At 40.3% G+C, this 13526-nt stretch overlaps 1 protein-coding gene across 2 annotated transcripts in view; it reads right to left on the reverse strand.

The window, feature by feature from the left end:
* The window catches only part of npepps (aminopeptidase puromycin sensitive), a 294931-nt gene that overhangs the window by 94125 nt on the left and 187280 nt on the right, over positions 1 to 13526 (reverse strand). For both annotated transcript variants that reach the window (XR_011883929.1, XM_072249568.1), the window contains exon 15: positions 5206 to 5345. Coding sequence is in view for 1 of the 2 variants with exons in the window: in XM_072249568.1 (XP_072105669.1) it covers positions 5206 to 5345 (140 nt within the window). In the remaining variant the exon portion in view is untranslated. The remainder of the gene's footprint in view (positions 1 to 5205; positions 5346 to 13526) is intronic.

Here is a 13526-nt window from a genome sequence, read left to right on the forward strand (position 1 = left end):
AGGATGTTTCCTGTAGTGGGGGAGTCAAAGACCAGAGGGCACAGTCTCAAAATAGCATGACCATTTAGAACGGTTATGAGGAGGAATTTCTTTAGCCAGAAAATGGTGAATCTGTGGAATTCATTGCCACAGATGGCTGTGGAGGCCAACTCATTGGGTACATTTAAAGTGGATGTTGATAGGTTCTTGACTATTGGAGAATGGGGTTGAAAGCGATAATAAATCAGCCATGGTGGAATGGTGGAGCAGACTCAATGGGCCAAATGCTCCTATGTCTTATAAAAATCTCAAGGTCAAAATCACCATTACAGCATTGATGCTTTGAGCCTTCTTTCTCCAGATTTATAAACCAGAATATCAAACTGTTAGGTTTGATGATTTAAATCCAGTGTTAAAGCACCAGCTAACTCACAACTCACTCAGATTAGTCATACAAACGATTTTGGAAATTGAACAATGCAAACTCGATAGCTGCAGAGTTAGTGAAATCTGAACAGAAAATGGACGGGGATAACTCATACTTGTGGAGACTTGACTCTGAGGTTTTTCAAACAGTCTTATAGTTTTGTGTCTCAGATTGGACAGATTTCTGATTCATACACAGATAAACATTATTTGTTGGGTAAAAACATGCATGAAAACAGCTGTAAACATCAATGCAACAGCACTCCATGTAAATGTGCTCAATAGTGAGAGGCAGCAGTGAATACAAAGAGCCTGCCACTATGTTGGAAGATAAACCATCTCCAGGAAAGAAGGGAAAGTCAAAACAAAAGAAGACCTTTTTTTCCCCCTCCCCTCCTAAAGTGTACGCAAGGTGGTTCATGACTGAATCTAACAGACCAGATGGTAGATTGGTCAGTTCAAACTAAACAGGAAAGATGCTCCAAAATTTGTAACTACTAGGGTATAAGCATCACTAAAATTTATACATGCCCAAATGAGTCCAGAATTATTATTATAACCAATTTTCACATCTCCTGGGTTTAGTTCATGTCAAATGTATCAGAAAGTGATTTTACACTGTCAGCCCACTGTTAACCATAGGACTACATTTAAATGTGAAACGGAGACATCTCTTTCTCCCTTACTAGGAAGGGAGAGAACCTGTGGTATGTTGAATACCGGGTGAATGCATAGTCAGTCTTTGGAATGCTGCAAGTCTGCGTCTTTGCTGTTGCTTTTGCTGCACGCTTGCGGTTCTAACATTTAACTGTTCATTCATTCTTTGGGGCACTCCCCTCTGTGTTCATGAATGGTTGCGAAGAAAAAGCATTTCAGGATGTATATTGTATACATTTCTCTAACATCGAATGTACCTTTGAAATGGTGTTTTAAGACAAGTGATATGATATGCTCAAACCTAAACTACCATCAGTGTGAGGTGTTGTTTCTAAAACACCAGATGCAATTTGGTGGTTTAGGAACCCAGTGCATCACAGGCAAAGCCCTTCTCACCAATGAGCACATCTACACGGAGTGCTGCCACAGGAAAGCAGCATCCATCATCAAGGATTCAAGACCATGCTCTCTTTTCGCTGCTGTCATCGAGGTGGTGGTACAGGTTCCACACCACTAGGTTCAGGAATAGTTATTACCCTACAAGCATTAGGGTCCTGAACCAGCATGGATAACTTCACTCACCCTAACATTGAACTGACTCCACAACCTATGGACTCACTTTCAAGGACTCTACAACTTGTGTTCTCAACATTATTTATTGATTTCACAATTTGCCTTCTTTCAGACATTGGTTATTTCGTCAGTCTTTATCTATGCAGTTTTCCACAAAATCTATTTTTTTTTATTTTTCTGTAAATGCCTGCAAAAAAAAAAAACAAAGCTCAAGGTAGTATATAGTAACATTTAATAAGGCACTGATCAGAATTGGACAGGGTACTAACTTTGATAGTCAATTTACTTTGATTTTCTTCATGTTTGATCTCTTTGCCCTTACTTAAAAAAAAAAGCCCCAGACCTGATAGGCTTGCTAAATTAACACACACAAAATGCTGGAGGAACTAAGCAGACCAGGCAGCATCTATGGAAATGAGTACAGTTGACGTTTCGGGCCAAGACCCTTCAGCAGGACTTGGCCCGAAACGTCGACTGTACTCTTTTCCACAGATACTGCTGGCCTGTTGAGTTCCTCCAGCATTGTGTGTGTGTTGCTTGGATTCCAGCATCTGCAAATTTTCTCTTGTTTGTGATAGGCTTTCTAAATTGTCTTTTTAATCTGTTCTGGCACCTGCAAAGATCTGTGCACAAATGTAACCAGATTTCTATCTCTGTATTCCTTGTTCTCAATGGTTATTATTATTATTTTGTTTTTCTTTTTGTATTTGCACAATTTATTGTATTTTGGACAGTGGTTGTCCATCTTTATGTGTAGTTTTTCATTGATTCTATTGAACTTCGAATTAGGAACGGGCAATAAATGTTAGCTTTACCAACATATCCACGTCCCAAAAAAGAATGAAACCTTGAGCCAAGTATTTAATGACCATCAACTGAAATGAACATTTAGAAAGGTCACGTCATATAAAAGGATTCATACCAACTAACAGCTAACTGCATGGGTACTCCATCAGGACATCTTCAAAAGGCGATGCCTCAAGGTGGCATCTGTCATTAAGGACTCCCTAAACCTAGGACACACTCTTCTCATTGCTACCATCAAGGTGATGGTACAGGAAACTGAAGATACACACTCAACGTTTTAGGATCAGGCTTCGTCTCCCCCCGCCATCAAATTTCTGAATAGAAAATGAACCCATGTACAACTACTCACTATGTTTTTTCCCCTTTTGCAGTACTTATTTAATTTTTAAATATTTATCTTTTTGTAATTTATAGCTTTTATGTATTGCAATGTACTGCTGCCGCTAAACAATATATTTCACAACATATGCCAGTGATATTAAACCTGATTCTGAAATGCATTTGCAAATCTCGAATATTTCACCAAATTTCATCCAAGAAAACTGTACATTATGGCTGTCGCCAAATAAGTGTGAAATAAGTACCTTGACAGATGTATATCAATGTACAGGATTTTAGAGAGAAAAACATTTGGCAACAGTTGCAAAGCCAATTGATGTTTGAAAAAAGCACATCGTTATTTTCTTAATTTTGAGGACAAGCTAACTACAAGCCAAGATACTTTGCAAAGAGGGAACAAAACGACTGGCAGAGAAACAGGCAGACAAATTGAGGGTGAGGGCAAAATAAGACACAGAGGTCAAGATAAACACAAACAAGAATCACTAAGATGCACAAGGACAGTGTCGTATCCAATAACAATGAGAACAGAAGCATATGAAAGGCAAAAGCATGGGCAGGGAACAATCAGGCAGAGTGAAAGGTATCGCCAAAGCGAAAGATGAAGGCTAATAAAAATGTGCAAATACAAAGAGGTATACAACTAGAGGCAGAATCAGATTTACATCAGGACAATTACAATCCAAAGTTTGATGTAAATAAATTTTATGCTATGTTTTATAATGATTAGGTTGAGATGCCTCACAGAAAGCAATTGACGAAGATGCTGCATGAACAATCCAAATATTTCATGAAAATGAAGGACAAACTTGTCTCATCTAAAACATGGGAGGCTCCAGTCCTGGGGCAAAAACTGCACTTACGAGGGGTGATTGATAAGTTCGTGGCCTAGGGTTTAAGGAGTCAATCTTAGAAAACCTAGCACATTTATTTTTCAACATAGTCCCCTCCTACATGTACACACACAGTCCAGCGGTCGTGGAGCATACGGATCCCTTCCTTGTAGAAGTGGTCCACAGCAGGAGTGATTGATAAGTTCATGGCCTAAGGTAGAAGGAGAAGAGTTATACAGCTCTCGTTACATGCATATGCAGTTCAACTCTGAGTGAAAATGCAGAAAGTTTGAAATTAATAACTCATCTCCTTCTACCTTAGGCCACGAACGTATCAATCACCCCTGCTGTGGACCACTTCTGGAGGTCCAAGACGCCGATTTCTACAAAGGGATCTGTATGCTCCACGACCGCTGGACTAAGTGTGTAAATGTAGGAAAAATAAATGTGCTCGGTTTTCTAAAATTGACTCCTTCTACGCTAGGCCACGAACTTATCAATCACCCCTCGTATTTTAGCCAGCCCCCACAGCCCAGCTCTCTATTTCCAGTATTTCCTGTCATTCTTCTGGAGTTTCTAGCTTCATGTTTAAAATTTTTGCTAAACTGTTCTAAATGTCCTGAAAGAACTATGCTTGTCTGTCTAGCGCACATTTTGGAACTACTTTAATAATGCACCGTGATGTCCATCAGGAAATATTTGCAAAATAAATGATAACAGATCAAAATTCATTTCAAGCAGCCAAAATTCAAAATTTGCTTTGTACTTTTTTTTTGTTGGGCTACAGTACTGTGCAAAAGCGTTATGCATATATACAGCTTATACAGTTAGGGTGCCTATGAGTTTTGAACAGTACTGTATATCGGTTAAATTAGGAAGGTGATTGGGAAACAGAAATAAAAATACTTAGCTTTGTATTAGCTCAGCAGTATTAAGTGTTATTTGCTAACTGGAAAGACAGAACATACAGTACTGTCTAAAAGTCTTAAGCACCCTAGTTATATATGTGTGCTTAATACGTTTGCACAGTACGTGAGCAAAACAAACCAAGTTGTTTTTTTTTTACTTTATTCTTTTCGTGGTCGATAATAGACATTTTGTTTTCCTGCCAAAGCTTTTCTGAAACCAACACTTACAGAAATGCAATGATCACTTTCCTTGTGCCTGGGTTTTATTCAGCAAGTTTTGCAGGCATCAAGTATAAGATCAAAAGGCAGTCAGTTCATGATCTGTGCTCCAAATTCTGTGGAACTCTGCACTGAGACTCAAATGCACTGCCCTTAAAAGAATATCTTTTTTACAAACAGTATCCTTATACAGTGAATTATCTTATCCTATTAAAATGTCTTCCAGCAGAGGAACAGAAGATGTTAGGTCAAAAGAATGGAGGCAAAGGATTAGATTAGTCACTTTGACTTCACTTGTGTGCATGAAGCAATTCATAAAAGAGCAATGTTGCCAAAGCCCTAGGAAACAGATTGCCTGTCTGGACTTCAGCAAAGACCTAAAGAGGATGGAGAAAAAGCCCATTTAACTGAAAGATGCAGAAGAACACATACCCTAAACTACTTCTGAAGCTCTCGTGACTTACCTTTATCCATTGATGCGGTTTCACATTCTTCACAGTGATAGTCATCTCTGGCTGGTCCAGTAACACCTTCATATTATCACAGCTTACATCTTCACTGGTGCAGATACTAATAGGGACCATCCAGTGAGGACAGTCACTACCTGGGAAACACAGGAGAGGTGTACTTATTCATGAATGGATTTAAGTAGCAGAGCCCTTCAGAAGATTGACCAATTTCCCTCAATGTGAAGAAAAGACCTCAATAGGAGCAGAATATAACAGTTAAATGAAACAGAATACAGGGTCCAAATCAAAAAGCAGCTGAGATTCCTAAAATGCCTGGATAAAGTCCTACAATTTGATTGAGAATGGATGGTGTAAATAAACTGGCCAGAGCCTCATCGCTCCCCATCACCATCCAAGTCAGCTGGCAAGTAGAGGCTTGGCTATGAAGTACCTTCCTGGCTGGAGAACGCACAAAGAATGACCATTCAGAAAAGCTCCTTGACATTTGATAATATCATCCGGTGCTCTGCTCAAAAAGTCCGTGTAGGAAAGAAAGAGAAGGAAAACATGGATTATTTTAAAAATAAAAAATGAGAGAGTAAATAGATCTTTAACAGTTGACCTCACTGGGCTCCACTCTCCACATCAGTTATGACTGATGACTATCACTAAAGACCATAAAACATAGAAGCAAAATTAGGCCATATGGCCCATTGAGTCTGCTCTGCCATTCCATCATGGCTGATTTATCCCTCTCAACCCCAGTCTCCTGCCTTCTCCCCATAACCTTTGACATCCTTATTAATCAAAAACCTATCAACCTCCACTTTAAGTATACTCAATGACTTGGCCTCCATAGCTGTATGTGGCAATGAATTCCACAGGTGCACGACCCTCTGGCTAGATATTCCTCTTTTTCTCTGTTGTAAACGGAATTGTAAAGGGATGCCTTTGTTCCTTTAGTTCAGGGGTTCCCAACCATTTTTATGCCGGCATAGACAATATCATTAAGGGGTCTGTGAACCCCGGGTTGGGAAGCCAATAAAACTTCAAGAAGATAGAACACAGGATCACAAAGGCATTTTTGACAATCAAAAGCTACTTCTAATTCTTCCCTTTTCTTCTGCTCACTATACCACCCAACAGGCTAAATTCACTTAACAATTCTCCAATATCACCAATTAACTTGATGTGTCTTCTTTGTTAGAAGACACTATTACTTCAGTAATCTCACACCATGAATAGGTTCTTAGAAAAGAACATCACATTCTCTTACAAAGGGAGAGATAATGACTTTGAATTATGTTATGCAAATCCTACCTCATAAATTTGGAATAGAGTTTCTGTGGGTAATAACTTGTTTTGAGGATGCTGTTTTAAAGGAACAGCTTCTTCTGCTAGGTCATCAGATTTCTGAATGGACATTGGAGCTATGAACACAACCTCACTACTTTTTTTTTCCATTTTTGCACTACCTATTTAACTTTAATATACATTTTCTTCTTATTGTTAGTTTTTTTTATTATGCATTGCAATGTTCTGCTGCTGCATAACAACAAATTTCACAATATATGCCAGAGACATTAAAGCTGATTCTGAATTCTGATTATATTAATGAGTACCAAGTGTTTTCTGAACAATTTTAAAGAAAATAGCTTTGAATATTTGAATGCGAGAATGGGCTTATTATGCTCATTATTTCCAGAAGAACACACATACAAGTTAGAAATTTAAGCTGAGTGATGACAAGGTGGCAAAGCCAGAACAGCTGCCAACGCACAGCTCCAGCGTCCTGACCTCTGGAGCTGTCTATGTGGAGCTCTCCCTGAAAGTCTCCTCCAAGTGCTCTCATTTTCTCCCACATCCCAGGTGTGTGCGTTAGTAGCTTAACTAGTCACTGTAAGCTGCCACTGGCGTGCAGCTGGGTGATAGAAATTGGGGGGGGGGGGGGGCGTTGATGTGAATATGGGATTAAATAAAAACAAACGTTTCTGCAGGTGCTGGACATTTGAGGTCAGTAAGTCAGGCAATGTCAATGGAGAGGAATAAACAGACAACACTTTGGCCTGATAGTATGTTTTTGAGTTGGTGTGGGGAAGTGACATTTGGACATTGGGCATGAGTCTGACATGCTGAGTTTCTCCAGCACTGTATGTAGAATGGGATTTACATGGGATGATAGACTGAAAATCTTGTTTCCTGAATGGACTCCACACCAAAACGCTGGTAGAAACATACAACAGGTTAATTACCTTCAAGGTTTTGAATAAAACTGACTCTAATGAGTGGAATATGGGGAGACACTTGCAGGCTGACCCCAGCACATCTTTAAGCTGTGTTGGTTGTTAACGTAAAAGCCGCATTTCACTGTACGTTTAATGTACATGTGATAAATGTGATTGGAAACGTATCTACACACAACCTGCTATGAACTCAGTGGATCAAGCAGCATTGGCAGAAGAAAATAAACTGGTGACATGTCAGGCTGAAGCCTTGTGTCAACGTAGAGGCGAGATGGAGAAGGAAAACTGCAAAAAAAAAAAAAAAAAAAAAAAAAATTCGGAAGCTACTGATGGATTGAGTAGGGGTATAAGATGAGAGATGGGCATTAACATGCAAGGGAGGTGAGTAGGCGCAGAATTGAGGTGGGGTGACAGAGACAGTGGGGAGGAGACAGGAGAGGAAAAGTAACCAATGGAGCAAGGTGGGGGAGGAGAGTGTGATTATAGGAGACAGTGGAGATATGCAGGAACACCAGTGCTAGATTCTGATAATTAAAGGAGATCAGAATGGGTACCATTAGAGGAGAGGAGAAAGGTGAACGATTGTTGGAACAATGAATCCATAAAGCAGGGGTTGCCAACCTTTTTTATGCCATGGACCAATGCCACTAAGCCAGGGGTCTATTGCACCCCCCCACCCCCATTTGGGAACCCTGGTCATAGAACAATACATACAAAATGCTGGAGTCTCTCAGCAATAAGGGAGTGTGTTTATTTCCCTCCATAGTTGCTGCCTGATCTGCTGAGTTCCTCCAGCATTTTGTGCATATTCACAGTTGGTACAAGATGAGAGGCGTGGTAGTGGGGAGTGAAAACTGTGAAATTGGTGTATGGAGAAGGGAGACAGGTGCAAATATGGATGAAGGGAGCTGGGAGGAGGATAGGAAGTGAGGCAAAGGAATAGATCAGTAGTAGTTGTGACGGGCTGTTACATCTCACACAGGGTCCTCCCTCCTACAGCTCCAATCACAACTATCTTTAATGGTTCTCATTTTCACTTTTACTTTTCAGAATTGAGCACTTTGTATCCCTGCTTACATCACTCCAGCAGCTGTCTTCCATCCTCACGCTCTCCTCCACCCCCCACCTTGATCCAGCTGTTTTTTTTTCTGTCTCCACCTATCATTCACATTCCATAGGCTTCCAACTCTACTCCACTCACTTCCTCCTCCTCGCTCTAACTCCCCATCACCTTACTGAGACCAGGGGTTCCCTACCTGGGGTCCACAAACCCCCCGGTTAATGGTAAGGTGCCAAAGCATAAAAAAGGTTGGGAATCCCTGCCCTAGACCAATCATCTGAGTCCTTTCTTGCGATTCATTCCACCTCTATACTGGCCATCTTGCCTCTCCACTCTCAGTCCTGATGCAGGGTATCGATCCGAATACTGCTGGACCCTCTGAGCTCTTTCAGTAGATTAACACACACAAAATGCTGGAGGACCTCAGGTCAGACAGCATCTATAGAAAGGAATAAAAAGTCAACGTTTTGGGCAAAGACATCAGGACTTTAGTAGATTGTAAGCTGCTCCAAGCTTACAGTCTCTTAATCCTCTACTGAAACAGGTTGCTATCTTTTTTTTATTATTTAGAAATAATACATGGTAACAGGCCCTTCTGGCCCAATGAGCCTGTGCCACCCAATTACACCCATATGATCAATTAACCTACTTGGCACTACAGCAGCATAGAGGTTAGCGTGACACTATTAAGGCTTGGGGCATCAATGTTCAATCCTGCCTGGCGTCCTCTGTAAGGAATCTCTGTATGTTCTCTCCGCGGAATACGTGGGTTTTCTCTGGGTGCTCCAGTTTCCTCCCATAGTCCAAAGCTGCACTGGGTAAGTTAATTGGTCATCGTAAATTGTCCTGTGATTAGGTGAGGGTTAAATCAGATTGTCAGGTGTTGCCGGGCAAGATGACTCAAAGGGCCGGAAGGGCCTATGTTACGGTGAATCTCTAAATAAAATAAGTAAATCCATACGTGTTTGGAATGTGGGAAGAAACTGTAGCACCTGGTGGAAACCCCAAGGTCATCGGAAGATCTTACAAACTGCTTACAGGCAATGGCAGGAATTGAAACCTAATTGCTGGCGTTGTAATAATGTTACTTTAACTGCTACACTACTGTGCCACCCTGTAACTCCACAGACTTTAATTCTGGAACTCCATAGTCGCTAAGTGCAGGAGCAGAGCAAAGGGATGCTACTTAAAAAACTGATTCAATCCCCAACACTTAACTATATGGTGCAGACTGATGCTGTTTAGTATGTTTGAAAATAGTCTGCACAGAATTCAGTGAGGACTTCAGAGCTCATTCTCTGCCAGATACGTTTTCATGGAGATAGTGGGCTAACAGCATCATCAGCCACTTATTTCAGCTCTGTTCTGTAGTTCAAGTACCACAAATATAACAAGATCCATCTTTTTGCCTCAGTCAAGGAGCAAAAATAAAAACAGGAGTTCCCCCTTTGAATTCATCCAGTTGTGACTTAAAAAAGTCATATAGTGTTTGGCAGAAATGAATATTAAGAAAAAATCAATTGGTTAACAAAATATGATGCATATCTTGCTTCTGTACTCAGACAACAGTAAAAATAACTCATACAAATCAAATTTGGTGAAATGTTTGCATTCTAAAAATCTCAATTTAATGACAATATAACCAGGAGCATCCCTTTTCCACACACTCATTTTTCTACAGCTGGAATTCATTGTTAGTTCCCATCTCGCACCTCATACAAGTGAGTCTTTGTTACCTATCAAGCCCAATTAGTGAGATCTAGAGATAATTTGACCACAAGAGGTGAAGCTGAGCCTGAGCGTGATCCTGCACCTCAGACAGCAATCACTGATAAATGTATTCCTAACTTGCCCGAAAAAAATCCAATTGTGATATCCTTAGAAGTTGTTCAGCACCAACGAAAAATGGCCATGGTTGACCAGACCAGCTTATTCCAAAGCATCTCCTTTGTTGCCCATCTGAGGGTTTTTTTAAAATTCATATTTACCTATCTAGTCCTATCTAGAGATGTAGAAGACTCAAGTAATGGTTTTTCTTCCAAAACCATCAACCATAGCCTTCCCCATTCGTCACAATTGCTCAGGTTTGAGATGAAATCTGATGATATACACATCTAGATCAGTACGTCACTTGATTCCTTTACTTCTTCAACATTATCAACTGTTGTCCAACAATAGGTCCAAGAAATGTCCCTGCATTAAGTTCTGTCCTAAAACGTCAACAGTCCTTCCCACCCCCACCTCAGATGTTGCTCGACCTGCTGAGTTCCTCAAGAAGATAACGTGTTGATCCAGATGCCAGCATCTGCAGTCTCTTATCTCCATTACAGACAAGTTGTTAGAATAACTGCAACTGCTCCTCTACTGACCTGTTTTTCAGGTAACCTTGGACAAGTTATTCTCATGTACTAATAAACTATCCTTATTTAAAATTGAAGATTGGTTATGAACCCCAAGGTTCATCACCAAATTCATTCCTCAGCACATTTCCCATTCAAACTCTCATGATTTTATTGTGGGAGAATTGATCATTCCAAAGTTCTCCTGCTTATCTCTCTCACTATATCATCCATGAACTTAAGAAAATCTCAATACTTATTGCTCATTTCTAAACCTCATGTCAATTCCCAAACATCCACACTTGTGCATTTGCAATTTCCCCTATCCCCCCACCCCATAATGAAAAATCCTCAATACCAATTTTTCCTCATCTACAGTCCACCTGTGTTAACGGACTTTACAGTAAGAAACTACAGCTTCCCAACATGATCATTTTTCACAGTCTGAAACAGAGGCAAGGTGCGAATTGAGCGGTGGAGAGAAGAAAAGAAAAATATATAGAATCTGACTGTCGATGATTTATGGGCAGATTCTATATCAAACCACATTCTCTGATCATTAAGGCAAATACATGTCATTTACTACTTGTTCAGTCCTGAGCAACAGGAAGTCAGGAAAGTGAGTTTGACACCCAACTCCCACTCCGATATATCTCTCAAGTTACAAATTTAAAGATAATGAAGACCATAAGATATAGAAGCAGAATCAGGCCACTTAGCCCATCGAGACTTCACCATTCCATCATGGCTGACTTAAAAACCCTCTCAACCCCATTCTCCTGTCTTCTCCCTGTAACCATTGAAGTCCTGACTAAACAAGAACCTATCAACCACTGCTTTAAATATACTCAAAGATTTGGCCTCCAAGGCTGCCCATGGCAATGAATTCCACAGATTCACCATCCTCTGGCTAAAGAAATCCCTGCTCATCCCTGTTCTAAATTGATGTCCTTATATTCTGAGGCTGGTCCTCAATTCCCTCATCACAGGAAACATCCTCTCCACATCCACTCTGTCCAGGCCTTTCATTATTCAATAGATCTCAATCATTCATTCTCATTCTTCTAAATTCCAGTGAGTACAGGCTCAGAGCCATCAAGTGCTTCTCATACGTTAACCCTTTCATTCCTGGAATAATTCCTATCGACCCTCTCCAAAGCCAGAAAATCGTTTCTTAGATAAGGAGCCCAAAACTGCCCAAACTGAAAGGTATCCACCATAATTTTACAGCATGGAAATAGGCTCTGCTAGTACTTCTACGTCACGGGAATCTTCACTTAAGTAGCTTCAGTTCAATTATATTTATGCCACTTCTCTAAAGACAACTTGCTCAGTCAAAAGTTCCAATTCTTTAACCACTCTGACTGAATTACTTTCACCTAAATTCCTACTGGATATATTCAACTCCCACACATGGACACATCTTCTCTACTTCAATGCTGAACAATCTTTTCAGAAACACTACAAACTTTCCTGAAGAAAGAAGCTTATTTACTGTTGCCTTCCACCAGAAAACTTATCTCCTTTATTTCTTGGTGTCGTCCTCCGAGTTTATCTCCTGATGTCTCTTTTCATTCATTGAACCTTGGACATCTACCTGATTTGTCAAGAGGCAGCTGTCACCTCACTACATGTCATTACAGTCCAATGACCACAGAATCATACAGCACAGAGATGAGCTGATTGGTCAACTGTGTCCATGATGACCATGATGCATAGCAAAGCTAATCCTATTTGCCTGAATTAGGTCTGTTTACTCTAAGCCGTTCCTATCTAGATACCTGTCCAAATTCACTTGGGTGTATTGTGAGCAGTTTTGGGCCTCTTATCTAAGAGAGGATTATTGTAAAGGGTTCAAAGGAGGTCCATGAAAATGATTACAGATTGAAAAGCTTATCATATGAGAAGCAATTGGTGGCTCTGGGCCTGTACTTGCTAGAATTTAGAAGAATGAGGGGGGAAATCCTATTGAAACGTATCATGTATTAAAAGGCCCAAGTTGAGTGGACATAGAGAGGATGTTTCCTATGGTGGGGGAGCTTAAGACCAGAGGACACAACCTCAGAATAGAAGGACATCCATTTAGAATGGAGATGAGGAGTAACTTCTTCAGCCAGAGGATAGTGAATCTGTGGAATTTGTTGCCCCAGGCAGCTGTGGAGACCAGGTTATTGAGTGCATTTAAAGTGGAGATTGACAGATTCTTGATAAATCAGGGCATGGAAGGTTATAGGGAGAAGGCAGGAGAATATGGGGTTGAGTGAAAATTGGATCAGCCATAATCAAATGGTGGAGCAGAATCAATTGGCTGAATGGTTCAATTCAGCTCCAAAGTCTTATGTTCTTTTAAACATTGTAATTGTATCAAACTCTACCACCTCCTTTGGCAGTAATATACAATGGACTTTTCAAACCTACTTAAAATGTTGACCAATTTGCTCAGTGGTAGACAACACACTCTGACTCACTGTCCCATATTATTCAGTCAATTTTAGTTTGGAAGGGCTTGAGCATTGGCCTCTGTGCACTTCTTAAAATTTTGGGATGGAGAACAGTGTTAAATTGCTACTGGCTACAGATTATTTGAGCACTGAAGGGACTGAATGCAAACAATTGTTGTTAGTGGCACAAACCCGCCTGGCTGATGATGTATTATATTCCAATAATAGTCTAGGGAAGATAATATGGTATAAT

Source organism: Mobula birostris, chromosome X (assembly GCF_030028105.1).
Source record: "Mobula birostris isolate sMobBir1 chromosome X, sMobBir1.hap1, whole genome shotgun sequence".
Taxonomy (NCBI): Eukaryota; Metazoa; Chordata; class Chondrichthyes; order Myliobatiformes; family Myliobatidae; genus Mobula; species Mobula birostris.